Source organism: Nyctibius grandis, chromosome 6, assembly GCF_013368605.1.
Source record: "Nyctibius grandis isolate bNycGra1 chromosome 6, bNycGra1.pri, whole genome shotgun sequence".
In the NCBI taxonomy this organism is placed as follows: Eukaryota; Metazoa; Chordata; class Aves; order Nyctibiiformes; family Nyctibiidae; genus Nyctibius; species Nyctibius grandis.
The window spans coordinates 85,450,476-85,478,115 of record NC_090663.1 but is presented as its reverse complement, the minus strand read 5'-3'; the positions used below and the strand labels follow the sequence as shown (position 1 = coordinate 85,478,115).

The 27,640-nt window shown below is 46.3% G+C and overlaps 1 protein-coding gene across 3 annotated transcripts in view; it reads right to left on the bottom strand.

The window, feature by feature from the left end:
* ANK2 (ankyrin 2) overlaps nt 1-24,490 on the bottom strand; it is a 322,501-nt gene extending 298,011 nt beyond the window's left edge. Inside the window, exon 1 of one of the 3 annotated variants that reach the window (XM_068404330.1) lies at nt 24,377-24,490. In XM_068404330.1, coding sequence (XP_068260431.1) covers nt 24,377-24,448 — 72 coding nt within the window. In that variant the 5' untranslated portion in view covers nt 24,449-24,490. Of the gene's footprint in view, nt 1-1,620; nt 1,706-24,376 lie in introns of those variants that run through there. The other 2 variants (XM_068404332.1, XM_068404331.1) reach the window with 2 other exon arrangements.
* Nucleotides 24,491-27,640: the final 3,150 nt, after the last annotated feature.

Genomic DNA, 27,640 nt, shown 5'->3' with positions numbered 1-27,640 from the left:
ATCTAGATGGCTACAGATGACAGCGAAGCCACCCTTGATTTAGGCTGCCAGAGAGCAAGACAGGAAAATCATCAAAAATTCTGTACTTTTGGCTGTGTAAATCCATCACAGAGTCCATATGGCCATACAGGTACCAGAGTAAATCACTCGGTGCGATCTGTGACTCAGTAACAAGAGGCTTTTCTTATTTATTTATGGTTACAAACGTAGCAGGGGTCTAATTACGCTCAGCACACCCAAGCAGCATTGGAAGAGGTAATTTATTGACCGTATCAGTGTAGCTGAATGCGCAGGCTGAAAAGGCAAGTTAAGGGTTGTACCCAGACCACTGAATTACCCACGGCTTGCTGGGGTAAGTGGATTGCTGCAAGCCCGTGAAGTAATCTGGCAAAACCATAAGCAAGATTTATAACAAAATTGTATGTTGCTTTTACTGGGAGGAGTTTTCTGATTAAGTACAACATAGACTCATGAACACATTTTCCAGCAGGTACTACACGCTACTTTGCTTCCAGTAACACCTCTGCAAAGATCAAGCCCATTTTGCAGAAAAATGAGAGAAGCAAATGGCAACAGCAGTATTTCACATATAAAGTCACTTGTGGCAGTTTAAACGTGTTCTTAGAATGTGTTTTCCCTCTTTAACACTCTGCCACAAACCAAAATAGAGTAAAATACATCAGCTAGTTAGACATAACCAAGACTAAATTAGGAAAGATGAATTTACATCACTGGTAATTCCTTTTTCCCCCCCTGTATGAAAAGATAGGAAGCTGGAAGCAAAAGCAAAGGTTAAGACACTATTCCTCAGAGCTGACACACCCAAGGGCCTTGCTCAGCTCTCCATCCTCGGCTCCTGCACTGTCAGAATCCATACGCTGCTGCCAACGAAGCCCTGAGCCTGCAAACCCCTTGGTAAAGCACCTCACGTGAACAGGCTCTGCATTCAGCTGGTTGATATCACCAACGCTGACTGGTGTTGCTTGATCGTATTATGGGGGAAATTAAATAGGAAGCAAGGGACTTAACATGCTTGTCTGCTCTCAGGAGGAGAAAGAAAGGAAAGGAAGAAAAGCTCAGGAACTGAGGACATTTTGCTTCCCCAGAGGAATGAGAAACCCCGACAGCCTCCTCCAGCAGCCCCCTCCCATCGCACCGAGCACACAAACCCTGCGGCCAGCTCTTGACAGAGGGTACGGGAATCGCTGACAAATCTCACTCTGCACCTTCCCAACGACCCTTCCCAGCCCAGGGCCGGGGTCTGGTCCCCTGCGGGGCTCCCAGGGAGGCAGCAGCAGCACCCGCCTCCGCACCCCCAGCCGGCTCCCGGGGCGTCCCCCCGCAAACCCCTCCGAACCGGCTCGCCGCCCGATCCCCGCTCTGCCTGTCGCGACCCTCGGGCAGGAGGCAGCCTTCCTGTGCCGACCGAAAACAGACAAGTTCCCATTATCCCTCCCTGTTTATTTCAGCGGTTCCTCACGCAGCGCAAGTTCTGGCGCTGCCATCGACAAACACCAATGGGAAAAATAACAATGATTAAAAAAACCGCACCCAAGCTACAGCCACCAAACAGAACACCCTTCCAACGCCTCTAGAAGAAAGGGACCCCGCGTAACTTACGCGCTGGTGTATCTCGTCTCTCCGCGGAGGAACCCCCCCGCCGGCTCCGCGCAGCCCTGCCACAGCCGCCCGCCTCCCGCGGCTCCCGGGGCGGGCACGGCCGCCCTCCCTCCTCCCCTCCCTCTCCTGCTTATGTCAAAGCCACCTCACGCCAAACACCGGCACGTCGGAGGGCACCGAGCCCGCTGCTCCCCCCGCACGCACCGGCTGGGACCCCCCGCCCCGTCCCACCGCCGGGCGCGGCTCTCGGGATGCTGGCTCTTATCTGGGGAGGAGAGAGTGGAAACCAGCGTCCCACGGACTGGAACCACCACGGCTACAGGTTCAGGGATCACTGAGACAGCAGTTTTCACATAACTTAATGCAAGGACTGACACCGTAGTCACAGAATCAATCAGGTTGGAAGAGCCCTCTGGGATCATCGAGTCCAACCATTGCCCTGACACCACCATGTCAACTAGACCATGGCACTAAGTGCCATGTCCAGGCTTTTCTTAAACACCTCCAGAGATGGTGACTCCACCACCTCCCTGGGCAGCCCCTGCCAATGGCTAATGACCCTTGCTGAGAAGAAATTCTTCCTAATGTCCAACCTGAACCTCCCCTGGCAAAGCTTGAGGCTGTGTCCTCTTGTCCTAGCGCTAGTTGCCTGGGAGAAGAGGCCGACTCCCACTCCACTACAACCTCCCTTCAGGTAGTTGTAGACTGCACTAAGGTCACCTCTGAGCCTCCTCTTCTCCAGGCTAAACACCCCCAGCTCCCTCAGCCGTTCCTCAGAGGTCAGACCCTCCAGACCCTTCACCAGCTTGGTCGCCCTCCTCTGCACTCGCTCCAACACCCCAACATCTTTCTTGAAGTGCGGGGCCCAGAACTGGACACAGGATTCAAGGTGTGGCCTCACCAGTGCCGAGCACAGAGGGACGATCACTTCCCTGTCACAAGACTAAAATGGAACTTAAGCTCATAAACCATCATACAAGTCACTTGATATAAACATCTCATTAAAGTGGCTTTTTTACTTTCCCCCCTCCATGCCTTACCATCCATTACTTTGTTTTTTCCCCCAACAAACCTTAAAAGCGTTAAGGAACAAGTTTAACACAGGAAAGCAGACGCTAATTTGATCCCAAGGATTTAGGCCAACTTCAGCTCAAAACCTAACTACGGCTCATTTAAGTCAACAGCAGGTCAGTGAGGTAACAGTCACTGTGAAACAGAAGGAAATATTCTAGGTCAGCAACAGTTGGGTTTATTTTCTAAATGGGTTTCAGCAAATACCACCAAGTACAACGTGGTTCAAAGATGACAGGTAACACCTGCCATTCTTCTTGTAATAGATCATTGCTTCAGCATAGAATGGACAAAGTTTAGTGCTATGACAATTGTTTCAGCCACATGATGTTTGATAATTTGAGTAAGAAAATACTAACCCACACATCAAGAAGTAACAGAAGAGAGGCTTTGATGTCCTATTACAATGAGAAGGTTGGAGTGAGGGTTCAAAACGAACAGCAAGGAGGAAGAAATGCAGAAATAGAAAGAAACTGCTCTGTGATGCTGTATACATTAGCTCTGGTCAGTGCTACCTGGAACCGATTCTGAGAAAGCTTTAACAGTTCTCAATATTCCTCCCATTAAAACTGTAAATTAAGATATTTATGCTGGATTTTTTTTAATCAGATCTCTTTCTGCTCTTTTTTTCCCCTCTAAATTAATTGTTATGCTTCCACACCACTGACATAAAACGACCGAGGTGACCTACAGCTTCATTCTGAGCCCAAAGCGAGCGGCAGGGTTCTTCGTGCAGCCGGACGAGGCAGGGTATTTTGAATCCTGCAGCACAAAGCATGCACCAAGTATAATACGAAGGAAGCCAAAAATAAAGCGAGCTGGGAAATTGCTGCATTGAAATATGTGCCATGAAACATTCATTTGTTTTTCCCTATTCCTCCTGCTCTCCTTTTCCAGACACATCTAAGTTGTTTCATTCATAGCAAATGAAATCGATAATGCTTTTAGCTCGGAGTACATAAAGGGTTTCTGCATAATGCTGCACCCCTTTCAAAGCTGACTCCTTCCAGAATTAAACAGGAGCAAATCCCAAGTGTAAAAGAAATGCTGGAGCAGGCCCAGTATAGCCATATAGGGGGGTTTAATAAGTGTGTATATATATATATATATATAGACATAGACATGCGCTGGGCTCTGAAAACCATGGGGAAAGCAACAAGATTCAATGCTTCTTAGTGGACTGCACTGGGTGTCAAAGCAGCTCGAGTAGGAGACTCTTCTCTCTTGGGGGGGAGCAAGGCATTTCACTAATTAAAGCTGTTCTTCCACGCTTCATTTTCTGACCTTTGAGCAGTCCAGCCTCCCTCAGTCGTGGTTCCCTCACCACGAGCAGAACAGAACACGTCACCGAGCTGAAGCCAGGGGCTGTGCTTTGGAGGCTGATCCCTTGTGACTCAGCTCAGTAAGAACTTAAAGTTCTTAAAGTAAGAACTTAAAAAAGAAACAGCCAAACAAAACCCCAGACTAACAGGTTACTGCCCAAAGATGCGTTTCAAGGAGGACACTCGTATCCACTGAACTTCAGAATGTCTTTTCCATCATGGAGTTCAAGTCTTTCTTACAACATAACTACCATAAAGAAGTGGCCAGAACAGCCTGTCACCAACCAGCAGCACGAGGAGCTGTTTTCTCCTGCTAGAGAACGCTTCAAGGGTTTCACCATAAAACAAGAGCTTTCTTCTGCGCACTAACAGACTACTGAAGCAAACCAGAATGCTTCCCTCCAGCACTAACCCTTCAGAAATAAGCTAACAAAGGCCAACGCTGAGAAGAGCCCTTCATGTGCTATCTCCTAAACCACTAAAGGAGGGACAATTTTCACCTTCCTGGCAGAGCCAGCCACAGACTGCGAGCAGCTCTTTTCAAATGCACATTAGCCCGTGTCTACAGAACAGCTTTGAATTACTGCAGATCAGAGCCTTGGGTATTTCAAAGGCAAGTTTGTCGGTCTGGGTTTGGTTTTTTTCAAGTTCCATTCTTCATGGCAGTTACTTCATGAAGATAAGGGCAACAGCAAGCCTGGAGATCCCTCTCAAAAGGAATTGCTGCTAAAGGCATCGATCAGAAGGTTTATACAAGAAGCAGATCCATGTTCTTCCCAGGGGAGTCTCCACCTGTAGAAAGATCAAGATGACATCTACCCATCCATTTAGGTCCTGGCCCACTCAAAAAAAAAATATTATCTGTTTCCTGGTGCCAATTCTGTCCCTACCTTACCTATCCATCACTAACCCCAAACCAAATCCCACGGAGTCACTTCCATCAGGTAATGGGAAAAGCAAAGGAAAAGCTTGGCACTTATGTCGACTTCCTCTTCCAAAAGAAGGATGCTGGGTACTCACTTTTTGGTTCAAAGGGTAACTTGAAAGAATTTTTCTCTGTTCTTTCCATTTTTCTTCACTGCTGCTTGCCTTCCCTTTCCTCCCCCTCACAGCCTTACTGGTAAGGGACTCTAACTTCATTTACAGCAGAGGCAAAAGGAAGTTCTCTGGCATTTGTTACTTTCCACCATTATGTCTTTCTAATTAAATTTCTGTGCATCTCTGTTTAGTGTTTGGGATGTAATTTGGTTTGTACAGTTCAGCCACCAGCACGAGCCAACCTACAGACTTTCCAAAGCTCATGACAGAACTAAGCAGCTTTCAAACCAACCTAACAATTCCCCGGGGAGCCGGAACCACAGCAGGTAGCTTCCACCAACATGCCCAGAGATAACCACACTGTAATCCTTACAAACACACAGATGGGATCTACTCTGATACCCAGCAAAACCTAGATTCTGATTTTTTCCTAAGAAAAGCTACAGTCCCATTTCTGCTAATCGAGTACAACCTTTCCTCAGGCTTTCACCCACGCCAAAGAGCTGCTTACTATCTTTTGCGACCAAACTCACTGCAGAAGCCTTTGGAGTGCACCAAGTGCTGCTTGCCCTGGCAGATAGACCTTAGCAAAACCAAACTGCCAGAATTTATTGAGAATACTTTTTCCACTGAACCTGATGGATGGCTGGGAGAAAGTGTTTTGAGGAAAACGAGCAGATCCTACAGCCACAGAGAAAGATGCTGGCAGGAGGTGGTATGAGCAGGAGGGGATTTTATAGCATCTTCTATTTCCTTTTGAAAAAGGAGTTCTTGGTATTGAGATACACCCCCTCAGCCTACAGATTAATCTGTACTTTTAAACACAAGCTTCTTGTTAAACAGCAATAATTAAAAAAACAAAAGAAAAACCCCTCCTCAGCACATTATATATTTTAATGGAACCGTCCTTGACGTGCGATACGAAGGCAGATTCGTTTCCCGTCAGCCTGACTCAGCCTAATGGACTTTGAAGCTGCAGTTTTTCCACTCCTCTTAATGACTTGTTACAATGGAGATGAGTGCTCCGCGTACAGCAATGCCATCTTCTGGCACAGTTCCTGTGAGAAAGGGAACTTGCTGAATACCGCTAAAAGAAAGCTCCTGGTTTGGGGAAAACAGAAACTCAGGCTCCACAATAAATCTCGGATTTTCCCCTCCCCACTGCCCTTACTGTCAGGCTCTAATTGTTCAAGGGACTGAAACGAAGCAGTGAGAACACAAACTCACTCAAGTGTCTCTAAATACACCGCCAAGAGTGAAGATTTACACGAACCCGAAGGTAAAGCCCTGAAGATGTGGATGTGTTCAGAGCTCATCAGTGCAGGAATCTGGCAGGAAGGGCAAGCAGTCAAACAGAGCCAGCTTCTCCCGTCCCTGGGAAAACGCTTTCTGTATCAGCAAACATTTCACACATCTGATTTATTTTACTTTTGTATTCCCAGCCAGAACATCTATATTAGGCAACAGCAAAGATTGAAACCACGTGCTATTTGCATTAAGGACAGAAACAAGGGTTGGCCATTCATAACTTCCTCACAATTCTGATTGTCTCCTAAACCATCTCTGTTTGTCCTTTGGAGGTACAGTAGGATGGGCTTAAGATAAAGAATTCCCACTAAATCTAATACCTATGTGCTTTTTTTCCCCAAAAAAATCTGCAAGGTTCATGCTACAGTATGTATCGAGAGTACAGATCTGAAAGACTGAACAAGAAACTCAGATCTTAAATAGTTCTACTCTGAAATAATACTTGAGGAGAAACAACATAGTGGAGTTCATATGTCCTGTATCATTTGATACCAAAAGACCACCCTGGGAATCAGATGTGCTGCAGATAACCTTGCAATCCCAGCCAATACAGCCCATGTCCTGCTTCTCAAATACCACTACCACCAGTAAGGCAACAACTGGCAGGCAAATTGCAGTCGATGCCTTTCTCTCTCTGACATTTTCATTCTGCAACTCAACCAGAGATCTCAAAAAAACCACTTTGCAACACCCATACAAACACAATTTCACTTGCTCTCCATCAACAAAAAATAATTCAAGGAAATATTTTTGTCAATTACATCAGCCACCCTGATGCTGGTACCTTCGTTCATCAGGAAAGCATCCCCTCCACACAGTTATTTTATAAAAGAGCAGCAAATTTTAAATGTTTGTGCTTTCACATATGAGAAAGGTATTTGGGGCTGTAATTTGTAAGACTGTTGGACAAAGCTGAAAGCTTTCTGCTTTCATTTCCCATTTCTTTTATGCCTTCCACTGTCTTGCCTCTGCTTCTTTCCCACTCTCTATCAGTTTTTCCTCGTCTCTCTCCCCGCATTTCCTTCAGTTCCCATAAAAAACGGCCTTCCCCAACTGCCCTGTACAAAAGTTATCTCCTCCTGCTTTTGCTATTGCTCTATGTTAAATGCAGTTTTTAGAGATGGCTCCCACTGCAAAGAGTACAGCCTTCATCAGTGCTTACAAGTAACCTCTTAACACACACAGCTGTGCAAAAAGAAGCCAAAAAACATATTTTAGGAAAAGAGTTTACCAGTTACTTTCTATTTTAAAGAAGAATTCCATAGGTTTTGGACTTGCATGAGAAAGAACCTCACAATCCACAGGAAAATGAGAGAAATACACAGTTTTGCAGGCACCAGAATCGCTCTAGGAGCTGCCTGAATTATTTGAATTACATTCAGGTTGCAACATGAGTTCATCTCTCAAGTCTTAAGAGAATCCATACGTGGAAAACACTGTCTGAAATTAATTCTTTAGGTGCTTAATAAAGAGAAAACTCTCCCGCTTCCCACAATGTGTCTAGAGACTTTTGTTCCCATAGATTCCCACTAGACTAAGGTCAATAGTTACAGATACGCTCCATTCTCTCAGCAATTTTTACTAGTTGATAACTCCCTTTCAGAAATTTTTTATTTAGTTTTGTACAATATTGAATATTTTAAGAATATGCTTTGATCAGATTCGCTGCTCATATTCTGACTGAAGAGGCATTACCTACCGTTCAAGTGCATTTTTCAAAAATTGTTCTGATTTATCTGATAAGCCATTTAAGAGCCAGCCTACAAAAAAAAACCAGCCAGACAGGCACTTCTAAGAAAACAAGGTTATTACTGGAAGTATCTTCAGTTAAATAAAGTTTACCCTCTGGGCATATTTACATAACAACCACTAAAGCTGCCCTAAGTTGTGTGGTAAATAGAACAAATAGCCAACCACTGTCACCCAAAACACAAAGCTGACTAGCTGACAAGTTTTTGCAGGAAGACACAAAAAAAAAAAAATCAAGCTCTGGTCTCCTATTCACTCTAAATTCAACCTCTCATAAGATTAAAAAAGAAACAACAGTGAAGAACACACCACTAATTCCAAGATCTCATTATCTGAGCGCTCTTCTCATCCACGTTTTATAGGTTCAACCTTTGCTGGCTCTGGCAAAGCTACAGTAAATGAAGGCTTCTCCACACGGAGATACCCAATATATGAAAAAGCTTAGGAAACATGAAACAAATCAGATTAAAAAGCACTTAGGGCCAAACGTAATAATTCTGCAGATCAGCCGCTGAACGCGGTGGGGGTTTTTCCTATTGAGTTACCTCTTCAGAGACTGCCCAACTACACGGACAAGCTCATCTCACACATGTGCCTAGAGGGTTCCTCATGCAATGGAGCTGTTTAACTACGGTCCTTCTTTTGCAAGGGCAGCAAAAAACCTGAGGAGAGCACAGAAGGCAGCCTGCGATACGCAAACATTTACACACAGGACATCTGAAACACGTTCGCTGTTCAAATATTTGGCTAGTTGGGTTCTATGACTTCTCTTCTAAAGTTCATGCATCTGGGTAAACACAACCATTTCCCATGTCTGCTGGTGTCCAAATTCCTCACGAGTAATCCCAACAATGTAAATTTGGAATCTGAAGCGAAGTACGCGTCTTGTCAAATCACGTGCACCAGTAAATAGTTTCCAATAGTATTTTTGTCTGGCAACACTATTTTTTTTTTTAATAGTTTTTTTCCTGTGTTCAGAGTAACACTAATTGGTCTTTCATTGCTGCATTTTTAAAATGAAGTGAACCAAACCAACGCAGCTCTCTGGAGCTTGCATTCGGGGTAGCAGATGACAGCCCCGCTGCTCTCCACCACATCACGGAGCTGATTTTCACACCCAGCTCACTGTTCTCTTGGGAGCAGCAGCTTGATGCCAGCTGAGCAGATCAGCTGTCAGGTAAAACAGGATTACTGCATGTTCCTTCTTCAAGGAGGCAAGACATGAGTTTTCATCAGGCAGGGAATCATGATTGATGACATCTCATCTCAAAAAGCTGAAACAGACTTTTTAATTTTTTTTTTCCCCCACAACCTCACAGTGGAGGGGAAAAGTGTTTAGTCTGACAAGTGGTTTAATAGAAGTAATATACATCTAGATGCAAGACTGCTTCCACTGTTGGCAGAATATAATCTTCAATAGAGACATTTAATTACCATCAAGGGCTACACTGTATTCCCAGTAGGTTCGTGCATGTTTTCCATCTAAGGAGGTGTGTAGAACTGACACAAAACGCCCTGTGCAAACCACTTTTCAGTACTTACGAGTTAGAGAAGAATTTCTCCAAATGCATACTGATTTCTATATGCATATTTATGTTCTTCTAAATTTGACACTTAAATTGCATAAAAATGACTTTTAATTATACATTTGGCTTTGAGTGAAATATACAGTCATTAACGTGATTAAAAATGCAATAGAAACATCACCTTTTATAGTTAATTCCCTGGCTTCCACTGGATCTTAAGAATAAAAAGAGTCAACAGCTCAGCTATCGTAACCTATGTTACCATGGTTAAGTGTTCAGCCACGCATAATTCCATATTCCTACAAACAGGAACTGAAAATACATATTTGTGTCATCTCTCAATGAGAAGATTTAATTTTTCATTCCTGTAGCAATGTGCACTTTTGAAAAACACACCTATCTTTGCATTTAGGTCGGGATTATTTTATGACAACTACAGTCATTATGACAACTACAAATGCTGAGAATTTAGGGCAAAAATTCAAGAAATCACCCATTTACATTAAGAAATTTTCATTGTCTTTGATTTCACAACACTTTAATGCTTTACTTTCCCTGCTCTAATCCTTTCAACTTTCTATAATACGAAAAAAAAGTCTCTTTAGAATGTACCTTAAGCCAGTATTTTCCAATTCTTTTCTTCCAGATAAGTGTATCATTGTGTGCTAGTCCAGCCACTTCACTAGAAAAATAAGTCTAAAGGGTTCATGGCAATTTCTTCATTAAGTATAATAGTCTTTGGTACACATGCTTCCTGTTAGATCTTTAAAAATATATATATTACACCAAAGCAAAAGAACAGACATGAAGTAAACCTTCATTTATCTTTCAACAAAAAGCATTATGCTCTTTTGAATGAGCCTTGATACAGCCTTTTTTACAGCAGTGCATATTCTACAGCTGAGCCGTTGTTTTAAATAGCCAGGTTCAGAATATTTATTATTACTAAATAATTTCTCTCGGGAATTGTTTAACAAAGGCACGAGGTATCCTGCAACGAGCCACTCTGTGCACTTACAAATTAATTCTTCAAGTTGGAATTTCTAAGGCTTGTAAATACATCTGAAATCCAGCTGAATTAAAACTCAAGACAAAATAAGAATTGATATACTATTACCTCTCCAACCTCTTAGATTCCGTTTACATCAAGATGTTTTTAGCAATATAAGCTCACACCACTTACTCTGGATCATCACTGGCAGTGTATTCCACAAGTAGAACTTAACTAAAAAGGATTAACAACATGTTATTTATGCAGCCCTGAAATTCGCTGCCCTTAAGGGAGTGCTGATTTTGTGACTTTTACAGAAGCAACACAGACCAATAAGGGATTTTAAGCTGTAGCTGAAACTAAGGTGACCAGCTTCCTCAATCCCTTCTTAGATAGCAGCAGGAGTGGACAGATAATTGTTTTATGTTCCGGGGTCTGTTTGCCATAGCAATAGTATTGCAGGAAGCTGGAGAGTTGACTTGGAGCTCGTTTTTACAGTACGTGGCATTTCTAGTATTTCAAATGGATAGATCACAATTAGCATCAGAGTCATCAGGACGTTCTATTATTAATCTCTGAAAACCCCCCATGATGCTGCTGCTCAGCAATTTTCTATGACTGAAATGAATCCCTACACTAACTCTGCAAAACCTGGATGAAAAAAAAAAAAAGATAAAAAACCCACAGATGCAACACACCCCTACTTTCAGGGGCAAGTGTTATGGGAAGAGATGTGTATGCTGTATTTATTACTGCGTGTCTGTGATGTACCAGTAAAGCTCAATGTCAAAAGCTCCCGCGGGCACTGGTCAAATCAAAGCTCAACTGGCCAACAGAAGGAGCAGAGGTTGGCTATTTCCACAACTTCCAAACGCCTCAAAGGACAGATCCTCCAAGAGGTTTAAATAATTTTAGGTTAGCAAAACTTAAAAAGGCAAGCAACTACCTTTCAACTAACTCCAGGTGAAGGTCTGGGGTTAGATACCGCACTCAGAAACAGGCCCAGCAACAAGCAGGCTGACAGGTGCCGAGAATACCAAACTATGTTTAGTCACAGCAAAGGCTGTGTCAGGTCACGGTACAGATAACCAGAGCTTTTTACCGCTCCCACCACACTTGGAGATGCAAAGGTTTGCACCTCACCTCCGTATCGTACCATGAGTAGCCTTCCAGGCAACCTGGTATTTCTTAAAATACCATTACAGATGAAGGAGACCCCAGTTCCATCAAGTGCAGCGAATAACGTAAAACCTTGACAGGGACTTCTTATGCTTTTGTGTCCATCAGTACCTCTGGCTGTCACCCGAAAGGACGACTAGAAAGCCACAGAGACAAGCCTAGCCAGCGAAGGGGCCTTAGCTGCCCGAGCTGTGGAGCCCTGGACAACTTACAGGGAAACATGGCACTGTGCAACACTCTGGGCTGTCTGGTGGGATACACCAACTCACATCTTGCTGAATGCATGTGCTACCACAAACACATAACCCAAAGCATCCAGAGACACGGTCAGAAGCACACTGTAAGAGCCAGACCCCCTTCACCCCCACCCCACAAAGGATTCCCCAGCCCTCCCAGTGCAGTGCTCTTACAGACTCCTCAGAAAGACACCAAGGTCAAACAGCTGGAGAAGTTAAGGCCATTAACCTTAACCTCAAGGGAGCTGCAATAGCATAGTTCAGACACAGGTGCCAAGATCAGGAACAAATAAATTACCTGCCAGGAACACTATTAGTCCGGGTGATAAGGGGTTATCGCTCATTAGCCCACGCTGAGTAAGTAATTTCATGCTATAAAACTAGAGTATCAATCAATTTTCTATGTTGCCTGCCCATTGACTTACCAAATCTTAAGAACACATCCAAAACGTGTCAGACAAAAATGCTTTTGTATAGATTTCATACACATTTGCTTTACTAAATATAGATTGTCTTCTTTGACCTGAACAAACTGAAGGGGAAACAGAGGCCACTGAGGCCAACAGGAGTTTTGCAGAGGTACTTCTAAATATTTACACCCAACTCTTCTTGCTTATTACTTGCTCTGACTTACCCAATCATTATGAGAACCATAAGACTTCTCCCTGTTGCATCTTAGTGCCACAGAAACTTAAGATCCTCTGTGGCTCTTTCCCTTTTTTGATGAATAAATCATTTTCTCCAATTGCAGCCTCAGAACTTCACAATTACCATAAAAGAATTACTGGAAAATCATGTGTGCTCCTGGTCCCTGATAAGGGACCAAAGTTAGAAAAATTCAGACCAGGAGGAGGGGTGTCAGCCCTATTTTCTGGTTTTCACATATACTCCGATGTTGTCCATATCAAAAATGGCTTGGAGCATCCACCTTGTCAAATACCAGCCAGCCAGGAGACAGCAGAGGATGCATACCAAGAGGATGCATACCAAGACAACCACAAACCCAGTGATAATTCAAGGTCGAGCGTTTCCAGTACAGATCTCTGACTGCTACAGAAATAATTCTCAGAAATGGTCTCATTAAGGGGTGGGTTCAGCTACGAGAAGCTATTTGTAGGAAATCTCAGACTAAATTATTAGTGACATGATCTGGATTGAAAAATTCTCAACACTTACAGTGCTACACGAGATGTACATGCAGCACATGATGCCCTTGTCTGTGAACCAACAGCCTTTGGCTTCCGTGCACTGACCAGCTGCCGCTCTCGGCAAGAACTAAAATATCCTCTTGAATCGAGGCCAAGATATCAGCATCCAGCCTGAGCAAGTTCAAGTTCCCAGAAAGCCCTCGCACAGTCACGAGAGAGTTGTTCTCCTCGTGACCAAGCCCTGCCCCTGTCCCCCCCAGCTCCCGCGCCACCCACAGCACACATCAGAGGGAACCGCAGCCCCCCAGTCACCCACCGCCGCTGGAACCCAACACGCATTCCTGAGAGCAGCAGCGGCAGCTGAGGGTCACGGATGACCAAGTATTGGCAGTCATTCCACACCAGGAGGAGGGGGGGAAGAGAGGTTTTAGAGAGATGAAATAATAAACAAAAATGTCTCTGAGGATTCCTGGAGCTGTAGCACACTAGAACAGCGTACAAAGGACACTTCAGAAGCGTCTGCCCATGTGGTCCAACAGCCAGTTACTAGCTTAGATCATACACAAAACACCCTGGTTCATCATTAATTGCAAAGTTTATTTTTCCTCTTGGAGTTGCATATGTGGGAGGTGCATTTGGAGGGAGGGGGCATTTGTGTTGTTTGTTTTAAACCAAAGATTTTGGGTGCATACTATTTCTAATGGTGCATGTCAGTTGTAAAATGGTTTGATATTTTCTAAATATACAGATACAGGTACAGAAGTCATCTAGGATTACAATTTTTTTTTTTTTTAAAGAAAAAAAGAACTGCAACTTGGCAGTGCTGGGTTAATGGTTGGACTTGATGATCTTAAAGGTCCTTTCCAACCAAAATGATTCTATGATTTAGAAAGACTGCAGGAGAAGATGAATTAAGACTGGACACCCTCAATCTTTTCACAGCTAAGCTCATAAAGCACTACTTCAACTTTAGACCCAACATAAATAATAAGAGGATTTACAGGACCATTTCACTAGCTCACATCCAGCCAGTTTGAATGTTTGAAATCCTTTCCCATCCATCGGATGTTTGGTAACATCCCATGAGATGAAATCTCTCTAACAGGACGTACAACTCACGTCAAGACCTCTCACACCTTCTGCAAGATCGCCAGGAGTTTAGGTCACACACCATTTCTTCATGAGAACCTGTGCCTCACATACACACCCCACATGAAGTCGTGCCACTCATGACAGTCACATGAATATATCCATGTACATGTGCAACTCTCCTTGCAAAGAGCCATCACCGGAGGGATCTAATGCTTCTCCAGTTTAGTCTGCTGTGAAATACAACTACCAGCTTTATTTAATTCATGATCTTTAACACATTCAGAATAAGCAACAGTGAATGTCACACCTGATGCAAGGGTTTCAGCAAAACTAACTGGATGCCTAAAGAAGTACAAACATTAAAAGCAATTAAGAACCAGATGACAGTTATGCCATTACCAGCTTGGACCTCAGCACTAGCAGCTCAGCACAGTCACTTCCACGGCAGATGTGGAAGCTCCATGAGAGGACAGTGGCCCCTCGGCCATACTCTTCTTCCTACCCCAGATACATCACCTTAAAACACACAGATTATCTTAGTAAGTAAAGCAACTTACCAATAAAGCTCAAATTAAGAAAGGGATGCATTTCCTAAAGCTTCTTACTAGCTTTCAGCAAGCACAACTTTAATGCCAAAGACAGCATGTAACTTGTGGAAACCTGCCTTGGTTATCAATGGTCAAAACACCATTGAAAGAGAATCCCTGCAAGGGAGGGGGCAGCAACCTCACCTCCTGGAGCTGCCACGTTATATGTACCAGTAGAACTGAATACAAAGGGTTAACGTGGCAAACACTTTTCCAAAAAGCTTTGCAGGGAGGGGTTGATGAATGAATCCTTGTTGCATAAACAAAGATCCCTTTAATATAGAAAGTCTCCAGTAACTGCCCCATTACATACTGTACCCTTAATACTCTATAGGAGCAATCGAGTTCTGCAGATAAGTCAAAACACTTTGAAGATTAGACAGCCAAAACAATAAAAAACCCCACCACAAAACTGTACAAGTAGAAACAACAAATAATTGTGCTCTAAGTACTGTGCAGTCCCACAGCTCAACACAGTCCATTTTCCTTCATATTGGGAATCTCAGATGTGATGTACAACTTGACCAGAGCTTTAACTTGATTAAATCTAAAAATGCAGAGCAGTTGCACGTAATGGATACTAGCAGTTACGGCACAGAAAGAGATGAAACACAGATATAAATATTATTCTAGGATATTATTAGACAACTTAGAGAAAGCACGTATTTGAACAGTATTCCCCAAAGTGACTTTTGCCAGCACTTCAGCTCTCAAGGTTGTGATTTTGTGTGCTGAAGCAGGGAGAAAGCGAAGTGCGACTGACATTACTGCCATCATCTCATCAGCAAAGCTGCCATACTGCGGCTGCTGCCTGTCCAGCGACAGTTTAGCAGCCACTAGCCCAGTTTGCACGTTCAGCCAATTATCAGAACATCAGGATGTCAAGCACTCTGCATTAATTAAACATAATACAGTAAAATTATGATCAGAAAAGAAATAAATCTTGCTAAATTGAAAGAAAGCTTTCACCTCAATGCATTCTCAGCTCTGAAAACCTGCAGCACTGTGCTTTTTACCCATTTTCTGTGCAGTATGGCTCCTGACGCTTCTAGTGAGTAAGGCCCAGCTTTCCCCTCTAAAGCTTCCTGACACAAGTTTTATCAGATTGTTCCAGCCAGCCGCCTTTCTACGCTCTCAAAATCTCTGTACATCAACAACAGATTCTGAATACAGCTTATTTTCCCCGTCCAAGTTCATAAACATCCACTGGGGTTTATGAACAGCAATTTCTAGCTCCCCCCACCCTCTTTACTACTTAATTTTTATTTTTTTGAAGAACATAAATAAAGAGTACACAATATGGTCACATCTTTAAGTCTACACCCTGCTAAATATCACAGTTGTTTCTAAGTTCTCAGCTTACTCGCCACCCCAGTAAGGACAATCAGGCACTTAAGAAAAAAGGATAAAAGAAGAAGAAAGAACAGCCACCAGAACAGAACAGATTGTGTTTAGTCAAGTGCTTTCCCCACTCTGTTACCCAGTTCTTTATTGACAGTTAACTAGGAGACTTCCAAAGCCCATTTACCAGTTACTGTTTATAAACACAGAAGAGATTTCTCTGGATACCAACACGCACCAGCAGCAGGAGAGGAGCCCAGCTGAGCTCTCCAATCATCAGCAGACCATATTTACCACTCATGCTCTCAGTGACCATAGCTTCAGACTGATGCCCAAAGGTAAGCTCAGGTGCCAAAATTACTTCTCTGTTGCTATAACATCAACCTTTTAACTTATCACACTGTGTAGTGACATCACATGCAGCAATATATTACAGTGTAGGGTGATAACAACACAATATGGTGACCCATTCAGATGGAGCTGCTCCAGCTCCTTGGAGCAAGACAGCTCGGAAAATAGCCCAAGAAGACACAAGTAGCCCAGCCATGACCAGCAAGCACTGCAGTGCTCACCGAGGCACCAATACCAGCGGCCCCCACAGCCTTCGCCCACCCCAAGGCCCTCTCCTGGGAAGAATACCTTCACCAGGATTTCTGAGGCAGCTTCACACAGCAAATCACTTTAACATAAAGCCTAAAATCCTGTAGAAAGAAAACCTCCCAATCAATACTTCATAATAAAACTTAAAGACAGACAAAGCACATTGACCATGAGCATTTTGGTGTTCCACAGCAAACATTACTATGACTTTACAAAGACCTAACCTTGGGAGGCAACAAAGCTACGGATATTAAGAGCAACAAGTTGTGTTTCCACTACACATAGTGATCAGCATTTAGCACAGAATGGCTCACAAAGTTTGTGTTGAAATTTTTGGGGGTTTCTTTGTTTGGTTGAGTTTTTTTTACTGACCTGTAAGAAGCACTATTCCTTCAATATTCAACAGCCAAGTTAAGAAGCAAATCCTCTGAGACATGAGACGTGCAGTAGCTACCTCTTCCAAAGCAAGCTGTGGTATTTGTTCCCACTCCCGTCCCAGCACACCCTGACGAGAGAAAGCGGGGGCCGCCCCCCACAAAATGGCGGGGCCGCCCCCCACAAAATGGCGGGGCCGCCCCCCACAAAATGGCGGGGCCGCCCCCCACAAAATGGCGGGGCCGCCCCCCACAAAATGGCGGGGCCGCCCCCCACAAAATGGCGGGGCCGCCCCCCACAAAATGGCGGGGCCGCCCCCCACAAAATGGCGGGGCCGCCCCCCACAAAATGGCGGGGCCGCCCCCCACAAAATGGCGGGGCCGCCCCCCACAAAATGGCGGGGCCGCCCCCCACAAAATGGCGGGGCCGCCCCCCACAAAATGGCGGGGCCGCCCCCCACAAAATGGCGGGGCCGCCCCCCACAAAATGGCGGGGCCGCCCCCCACAAAATGGCGGGGCCGCCCCCCACAAAATGGCGGGGCCGCCCCCCACAAAATGGCGGGGCCGCCCCCCACAAAATGGCGGGGCCGCCCCCCACAAAATGGCGGGGCCGCCCCCCACAAAATGGCGGGGCCGCCCCCCACAAAATGGCGGGGCCGCCCCCCACAAAATGGCGGGGCCGCCCCCCACAAAATGGCGGGGCCGCCCCCCACAAAATGGCGGGGCCGCCCCCCACAGCCCCCACACCAACAGCCAAAAGTCAGCCTTTGGTAGCACCGTCATGTACAAGTCTTGTGAGGGCAGAAATACCCCAGAAAAAAAAAAAAACCCACAAAAAAACACTAAACCCAACCAACAAAAGCCCAAACCCACCAAACAAACAAAAAACCAAGCAAAACCAAACAAAACCCACCAAGTCTCTCCCACTTTACTCTTTTCACAAGATATATATATATATAAATGAGAAAGCATACAAAGAAACTCCGTAACAACCAGAGCCTCAGAAACAGAATAGACCTAATACTGACACAAAAAATAGTACCACACTATAATTATTAGCTCAACCCCAATTTCTTAAGCATTTATATTAAAAATTAATATAATTTTTAATTTAAAATTATAATTTTTTTTAAAATAAAAAAAAACACCCTACCTCTGTGACCACAGACAAGCAGCCAGCCTGGAGCAGCCTCTTCCCTGCAGACAGGAAGGTAGGACCTCTGCTTCTGGTACCTTCTATATAATTGCCACCTGAGGTGACCAGATGACTTATGGGAACGAACCTGCTTCCCAATTAGCACCAGCTGGGTGTAATTACGAGGGTCCTTCAGCAGGCTCAGGCCTGGAGGAGGCTATGCCCAGCTCTACCAGCAGCTGTGAGGGGTGAGGTGTTGGGTCAGGCCAACTGAGAGGTCCTGAAAGACCAAAGAAATTAAGAAAATCTTTTCTCTGGGACTTTAGGAGGGATGATGCCCCTCACGGTCCGTTATGCTCCTGCATGGTCTCTAACTACTCTCTTTCCACATCCCTAAAGACCCAAGCCAACTGCAAACACGTACCTGCATGCGAGAGAGAATAATCTTTATTTCTGATATATTGACTTTGGGTAGAGCGGAGTGAGGCTCAGCAGCCCGAGGGCCCCCTGCCCACTCCACGGTCTCCTGCTGGGTTTATTTTTGGGGGTGTCCCAGGCCAGGCATTCCCCGGGAAACACTGTCCCTTTGATACATACAAAATCATCAACTCCTGTTTTTATACACTCAGGGAGTAAGTCATAATGTTTGGGTGACACCTCGTCTATTTTCCTTTCCACCTGGTTTAGCTACTCCGATGTTACGTCTACAGCAGGGCACCTGACAGTATTTACTACATCAGCTTCGTCTGGGAACACGTTTAATGTCCACTGACAGACACGGCTCTGCGACTCGCTTTACCTTTACTCTTCCTTTTTTTGCTTATCCACACTCCTATAAACCAAGAAAAGACCCAACTGGAACATGAATGCATTTTAAAACTTTAATTCTTCCTCTCCACAGCAGGCTAAAACTGCTAGCTCAAACTAAAGGGGTTTTCATGGCAGTGGTAAATCTTTGCACGCATTTTCTGCAGAAATTGGTACAATTCGCCATAGTTCCCTCATTTTAGACTTTCAAAAGGATGTGCTAATTTCCAGGATTTCCGAGCTCTCCTTTGACTAAACACAACCAACCCACATCCACACAGTCTCGCAGGCTCTATGTTGCAGTTACTGTCCATCATGGAAACGGGACTGAATACCGAGGACTGGGTGTAATTTTGCACATACCACATTTTTATTATGGAGGATTTTTGCTGCTTGCTGAAAAAGCTGCAGTATCTCTAGTGCCTGCCTCGAGATGGTTTAGAGTATTCAGGTGACTGAAACTGTAAGCAGCGGACCAACCTTCCAGAGGAGGTGGCATTTGCTTTTAGAAAGGATCCCTCGTCGGCTATCTCTACACCAAACACCAGCTCTACACAGCACCAGTGATTCGTTTGGTTCTTCTTCCCATCCGTCCTCCTTGGCACGTGCTTCGTGTGCGACCCATTGCAACACACCTCTTCCTATAGCCATCGTTGGCGATTCCCTCGCTGAATGCCACAGAAAGCAAGCCTTTAAAAAGATTTCCCCTCCCTTATACATACACTCTTCTCCTCCAAGGATTAGATAACCTTCACGCAGTCCAGCCACGTGCCAAGGCTGCACCTTTCATCTCTCCTTGCAAATTCCCTCTGCGTTTGGCTGCGAAGCAAGCTTTCCAAAATTACCATTTCCCTTTTCTTCACCGTGAGCCTAAAAAAAACCACCTTGGCAACGTGGCAGCAGTATTTTTGTTATCCTACCGTGTGTTATCATAGAGTGTGATGCAGTTTCTAATTATACGATCACTTAAGCCTTTTTTTTTTTTTCCCCAGAGCCCAATTCAGTGTAAAGGACAGACACAGAAAGGGACAGGATTAAGATGGCACAGTCCTTAATTCTATTAGCTTGTAACTACTACGTGCTTGATTTTGCAACCTAAATAACACCGTGGCATAATAATTTTTATATGTAATCTAGATATATGTAGTCATTTACGCACTAAATGTAATTACTTTTTCCTACATTAGCCTACATCCATTATGCAACAGGTTCATTACAAATTATGTTTCATCAAATCAGCGAGGAGACATTTTCTAGCACCCTTTTCCCTTTGACATGGCACACACAGCTCACTGAAATAGAAATGTTCCTTCTGATAGATGTTCTCTCTACTCAGTGCTGTGACGTCTAAGCAAGTAGTTCCTCGTACTGATTTTTAAGTCATTCTAGTTTTGAACAAATGACTCTGAATCCTTCATAACAGCAGAAGGTAAAATTAAAAATAAGCTTGAAGCAAATTAAAAGTTCAAAGAAACCTTGAAAATGAGGAATTCAAACCAATCTAATTTTGGAAATTTCAAACCGATCTAATTTTGGAAATTATGGAACGAGAATCCATGCCAGCAAAGAGGTGAAGGCAAACAACATGCTGTCCAAAGCAAAGCTACTGCAAAGGTGGGCTAGGAGGGGCATCAGTCTAAACCACCCATGGGAGAGAAGCTTCAAATAGCCTCAAATCCCACCAACTGTTAGTAGGGGACAAAGAACGTCCCGCAGTAGAAAAAGCCTGGGGAGTGGGATAAAGAGCAGGGGGCTAGGAAAGGCAGCACCAAGGCACACCCGTAGTATATGAACAGTCAGTAGTAGGAAGGGTACCCAGAAGATGGCCTCTAACACTGCAGCGGCACACAAGTTTTTAGGAGGGTTCATCTTCTCCTCCTTCAGAGGAGAAAAGTATAAAACAGTTAAGAGACAAAATCCAGCAGAGTTGCAGGGGGAAACTCCTTGAGAAAATAAAATAAAAAGAAGAAAACTAGTCCCTGCAGTCCCACACACCAAGTGAAGTGTTCCCTGTAAGGCCCTAGGTGGAGACCTCATACCGCTTAGACCACGTCTGTTAGAGTTTATGTAACCTGACAGGCTGAAAAACTGTATAATTTGAGCACAGAGATGAACTGCTATCGCGTCCAAGCATCACGTTTGGCACAACACACAAGGCCAGACGTAATTCTTATTTCCAGCAATCTCAACTGCCTGTGGTGACTTTGGCTCTCCCAGTCACAAGGTACTGGGTAAAATCCGAAAGTCTCATATTCCAGTCTCTGAAGTACTCAGGCGAATGTCTTGCTCTCACAGATTCACAACACAGGACAATTTTGCCACAGAAACATCCCCAGAGAAATAGAATGACAGGAGCTCACGTCCATGCCAGCACTCTTCTTTCTGAACGCCATGGAGGGTGGTCTCTCCCCAGTCTTGGTTCTCACTCCAAGCCATGAGTTCGGTACCCCAGAATCCTTTATGTCCTTTTGGACATATTTGGATTTCCAAAATTAACTGAAAGACATAGTAAAAACTCCACAAGGAGAACTTCAGTTCAAACAGCTTCCTTGGTGACTTCTGCTATCAAGCTGCGAGACGGGACCAGCCTCAAGGACCTCAAGAGGCCCCATTGTGGTGGGAATTCAGTATGTTGCTCGTTGCCGTTTTCATTAAGGGCCGTTGCGATAAGCACCTTGTGAGAACAAACCAGGCGGTACCATGGTTCTTCTGGTTTGTTTTGTCCTCTCCGAAGTCTACTCTCCTTCCTCCTAAGGATGCATGAGATGCTTGGTAAAGTGGGAGGCTGGTAGTGATTTATAGAAAAATTGATTGACTTCAGCTGCTGCTGTGCTCTTTACCTTGGTCTTGAGTGTCTTGGTGCATTTATGCACGGATTTTTAAATTCCCATGAAGGTCACCCAACAAGCTGTAGGTGTGCCATCTTATGGAAGGGCAGCAAAAATTCAAATAAATCCTAGACTCTACCAGAGCCATAGTTCAGAAACATGTTTGAGGAGTGATTTCTTTCTAAACACAATTTAAAATAATTCAAAATACAGAGCGGACAAAATGCATAGGATGACAGTAAAACAACTGTAGGAGTCAGTTTTTTTCATGAATGATATCTGCACACTAGTTCAGGACAATTACATTGCTATTTCATTCTCATGTAAAACGAATAACCCCATGAGAAGGCAACTCAGAACACTCCGCAGAACACAAAGGTCTGAGTTTTTCGCTGGATCCTTCCTCAGCGGTGCATTCCCGTCTGGGGTGGTGGCTGCTCTGCTCTGCCCCTCGCTGCCCTATTACCTTCTCAATAAAGAAAACTGTCCCCACATTTGAAACTACAGAGCCGAAAGGAGCTCATTGGTCTAGCAGGGCTTCCTGCCCCTTCGCCTCCATCCATGGCTAGCAGCAACCGCTTGTTATTAAGCACTAGTAGTCTACAACTACCTGAAGGGAGGTTGTAGTGGAGTGGGAGTCGGTCTCTTCTCCCAGGCAACTAGTGATAGGACAAGAGGACACAGCCTCAGGCTTCACCGGGGGAGGTTCAGGTTGGACATTAGGAAGCATTTCTTCTCAGCAAGGGTCATTAGCCATTGGAAGGGGCTGCCCAGGGAGGTGGTGGAGTCACCATCTCTGGAGGGGTTTAAGAAAAGCCTGGACATGGCACTTAGTGCCATGGTCTAGTTGACACGGTAGTGTCAGGGCAATGGTTGGACTCGATGATCCCAGAGGGCTCTTCCAACCTGATTGATTCTGGGATTCTGTGACTATTAATAGTGATAATTACTTGTTATTAAAAACAAATAACTGACAACCTCATGTTTGCTACACTGCTGAGAAGCGAACCAAAGGTTTGAAACAAGCAGGATGATCGCAGGTAGGGAGCTGTCGCTGAGGGTGTCGGTCGCTGCACGGAAGGATATCGCCCACCTGGTTCCAGGAAGCACACGGAGTAAGTTACACACAGACAGAAGCCAGGCTGCACGAGGATCCCCGGTGCTCGGGATCTTCATCGCCAGGCCTGTCCTCTGCTACCTGGGACTTCTTTTCCCTCGCCAACACTCTTCATCGGTCCTACTGGTACTGCCGATTGCACCTAGTACAGATTGCTAATAAACCGGAGAGATCTCAGCTCGTTTTTCTCCCTGCTAGAACCAAACTTAGCTACTAAAATCAAACACTTCTTTTCTTCCAGTTTCCAGCGGGGAAGGGAACGGGAAGTGCCAAAATACATGCGGGTAAGGGGGGCGGCTGTTCGTGTGGCATTTCCAGCCGGGGTCAGAAGCAAACCCACACAAAGGCCTTTTTGCTTCAGTTACCCAGCCCCAACTGCCAGCGCGGAAAGGGGCTGACGAGTTTAGATCCTCCTCCAGGCTTTCGGATGCCTGTCCCAACTGCAGACCCCTCCTCGTTAACGGTGCCACCAGCATCTCATGGATAATGGGGAGGGGAAAAGGAGCAGGATGGGATTTATATTCGGATTTATGTTTGAGTACATACATACTAAGCTAATCTGATTACTCATGGGGAATCCTCCTTTGCAACAGCTTTTTCTTTATTCATCTCACCACCGTAACACCGCAGCCCAAGCAGGAAAGAGCAAACTGAGCACACCAGCATTGCGTCCCTCCATTTCTGCCTCTCTCATTCTCAGGAGACTTGAAACGCTGACAGCATGGACCCCCCAGGCCCCCAGCAGCTCGACCATACCGCTCCTCGGCCACCCAACAACTCTCCGCCACCAACTTCACCCTTCCCAACGTAAACCCACGCAGCAGCCGCCGCAAAGCAGAGCTCTCCTCTCGCGGGGGGGATAAATGCAAGCAGGAAAGCACTGCGTACAGCAAGAGCAACAAACTGCTGCATTACGTTATTAAGATTTTATTCGTGCCTCTCGATACGCTCCGCTACAGCAGTAACGCGCCGCGGAACACGCCGCGGCTCACGGCCACGTGAAGTTACACACACGCGTATGCACGCGTGACCGCATGGGCACACCTGCGCAGGTGCTGCCTGAAAGAATTGGGGGGTGTTGTTATTTTACCGGTTTGGGGTTTTTTTTAATTGAATGACGAGCAAATAGAAAAGCATCCATCCATCCACCCACCCATCACTGCCGAGGTACTTCTGGCCACTCAGGTCCCGATGTTTGCACCCCCCTGGGGCAGGCTGCCGGCCGGTCTCCCCCCCCCGGGGCCGCGGCGAGAGCCCCGCCACACGCCCCCCCCATCCCTCCCCGCACCTGCCGCCGCGCACCCACCTGGCGAAGGCGCGGGGGGCCGGCGGGGGGCTCGGGCCCGCCTCCCGGCGCGGGGGGCGCGGGGGAAGCCATCTTCTGGCCCCGCGGCTCCTGCCCGCCGGCGCCCGCCTCTCCTCAGCCCCGCGGCCGGCGGCGCCCCGCAGCCGCCACCATGCCGGGGGCCCACGGCCCGGGCCCGGCCCCACCGAGGCGGGGACGGGGGCGGGGGGGTGACCTTGCCGGTGCCGCTGCCTGGGCTCTGCTGCAGCGCGGCCGCACGCCCGGCCCCTGCGCGGTGCGTGGGTGGGTGGGGGGGTGTGCGGGAGGGCGCGGTGCGGTGCCCGCGGGAGGCGGCGGCGGAGGCCGGGCTCCCGATGAGATCATGGACAGCTCCGCGGCTGCCGGCGAGCGGGCGGGCACGGCGGGAGGACCCGCCTCGTCCCCGCACACGCACCCCCCGCACACCTCCATCCATCGCACGCGCACCCCCCCGCACACCTCCATCACCTCCATCGCACACGCAACCCCCGCACACCTCTATCCATCGCACACGCACCCCCCCACACACCTCCATCCATCGAACACCTCCATCCATCGAACACCTCCATCACCTCCATTGCACACACACCCCTCACACGCTCCTTCACATCTGCCCCCGCAACCCTCACGCACACACACACACCCCCAACCTCCCCCACACGTGCACCCACACTCTCCCCGTGCACCCACACTCTCCCCGTGCACCCACACTCTCCTCCCAGCCCCAGCCCCTTTGTTTTCAATCAAGGCAGAGGGCATCTTGTTGCACCTTCCCCGTTCAGCTCTAAATTACAAAATACACAAATAAAACTGTGGTTGAAGGTTTTAGAAAAAACGCCTTTTCAATCAATCAATGAACCAGGTTGGAAGAGCCCTCTGGGATCATTGAGTCCAACCATTGCCCTCACACCACCATGGCAACTAGACCAGGGCACTAAGTGCCATGTCCAGGCTTTTCTTAAACACCTCCAGAGATGGTGAGTCCACCACCTCCCTGGGCAGCCCCTTCCAATGTCTAATAACCCTTTCCGAAAAGAAATGCTTCCAATGTCCAACCTGAACGTCCCCTGGCGAAGCTTGAGGCTGCGTCCTCTTGTCCTATCACTAGTTGCCTGGGAGAAGAGGCCGACTCCCGCTCCGCTACAACCTCCCTTTTTTATAGAATCATAGAATCACTTTGGTTGGAAAGGACCTTTAATTAAGATCATCGAGTTCAACCACTAACCAAACACTACCAAGTCCACCACTAAACCATGCCCCTAAGCACCACATCTACCCATCTTTTACATGTTGCCTGTTCTGGGTTGAATGTGAAGGGGGAAGAATTATTCCCTGCTGCCTACATTCAGATATCTGAAGGCCACGAGGGACACTATAATCAGAGGGTCTGATCTCCCGCGTAAGACAGGAATTCCTGGGAAAACAATTTCCCTCGGCGACTCCTATAGCAAACCCCCAACAGCTGGGGAAGTTGCAACAGACATGTCAGAAAGACGATTTGAAATTATTAATATGAATCCATTACATCCTTAGGCAAGCGGTTCCGACAGTTAATTATACTCATTTATCTCCAGATTTTAGCCACAGGAGCTTGCTACACCCCTACCTACCTCCTGGCCAAGGAAACACAGACTCGAAAATCGCCATGATTTCTAATTGCATTAGGGAAATGCTAAATTTACCCCTACCAGCTAATTAATTTGAAAACTGCTTAGACTTGTTTGTGCCGGGATTTAGCCAACACCTTTATCCCCCCACTTCAGCTCCATCTCCCTACATCCCTTCCTTGCTGACACCCTGGCAGCTGGGCGTGCAGCCGGATCCAGCTGTGGGCTGATGTTTTTCAGAGGCTGTTTGCCTCTGACCTCCCGTCCCTGCTGCAGATGCGTGCCCTGGTGCCAGCCTGGGATGGAGGGAGAATAGAACCTCCTTTCGAACAGAAACTTGCTCAGGTTATTACCCCGTGTCACTAGGCACGAAGGTGCTGCACAGACAACGATGCAGAACGCAGCCCCTTCTTATCAGGACCACAAATAAACGTGTGGCTTCCAGCCAGCTTGGAGAGCTGGCACTCGCTCCACACACATTTTTCCCATAATCAGCATATTCATTACATTTATTTCACTCATTCTTAATCTTTACCTGGCTCATCGGCCGTGACTCTGTGCCGTAACCTTCATTTAAGCATTACCTAGCACCTAGCAAAGGCTGAGAGAGTCTTTGAGAGCAGACGGGAAACCATTTGCACAGATTTGAAAGAGGGAGCACAGCTTTTCGGAACATGATACGTCAGCTGTTTGATGGGCAAAGGTGTTATTTCTCATTTGTGGAACACTGCAGGTACATGTGACATTTTTACAACCTGCTCACACTCAGAGGACCATAAAACTCAAGCCAAACACAACTGCAAGATACACCTTTCTATTGACTACAAGAGCTTTCATCCAGCTTACCTGTACTTCTTCTGTTACCATTCTCCATCTCCTAGGACTTCCAGAAGCGACGCCTGCCCACGCCACCTCCATCACGCAAGGGCACGTCTCCTCCTCGGATCCCAGAGCCACAACGCCTTGCACATGTCAAACACGTTTGTTCCTGGGAAGTACCAGCACATTTCCAGCCTGCTGCAGGCTGGCACTTGGGAACTCCAGGGTCACAGATGATTCTGGAGGCTAAGAAGTAATAGCAACTGGTAGTAGGTGGTGGGAATTGAGATGAGAAGGGTGGAGGGGAGGGAATTAGTGGGGAACCAAGACACAGGAGAGAGGGCAGCAGTGCTCTAGCCATGACTAAGGTTCAGTCTGAAATCTGCGGTATTTAAAGGTGCTGTCAGAGGGCGGCTCCAAGAGAAGCTTGTGACACTGTTCCTATCTTAGATGGCACCACTGATCCTGCTCACATGCAGAGCTAGTTTTCCCTCCTGTTTTCTTGCAGGACTGTTTTACTGCTTACCTCCGAAATAATGAGGCTTTTTTCCTCCTTCCCTTTCTCCCAAGCCTTTGCCAGCTGGAGGACTTCCCTCACCTCTGCGCTCGGGTGCAGCCCATACCCAGTGTGGAGTTGCTGGGGGCAGGTGGGGAGAACCATGGACGTAGTAAAATTCCCAGGGGATCCTGGGAAGTTCATTTAGTGCAGAGAAGCTCCCTATGGTCTTTTACTGATATGGCCCATAGCACTGGCTGATTGTGGAAAAATCTCTTTCCTGACCCCAAATAATCCAGAGAGGTTCAACCTTGGGCACAGGGA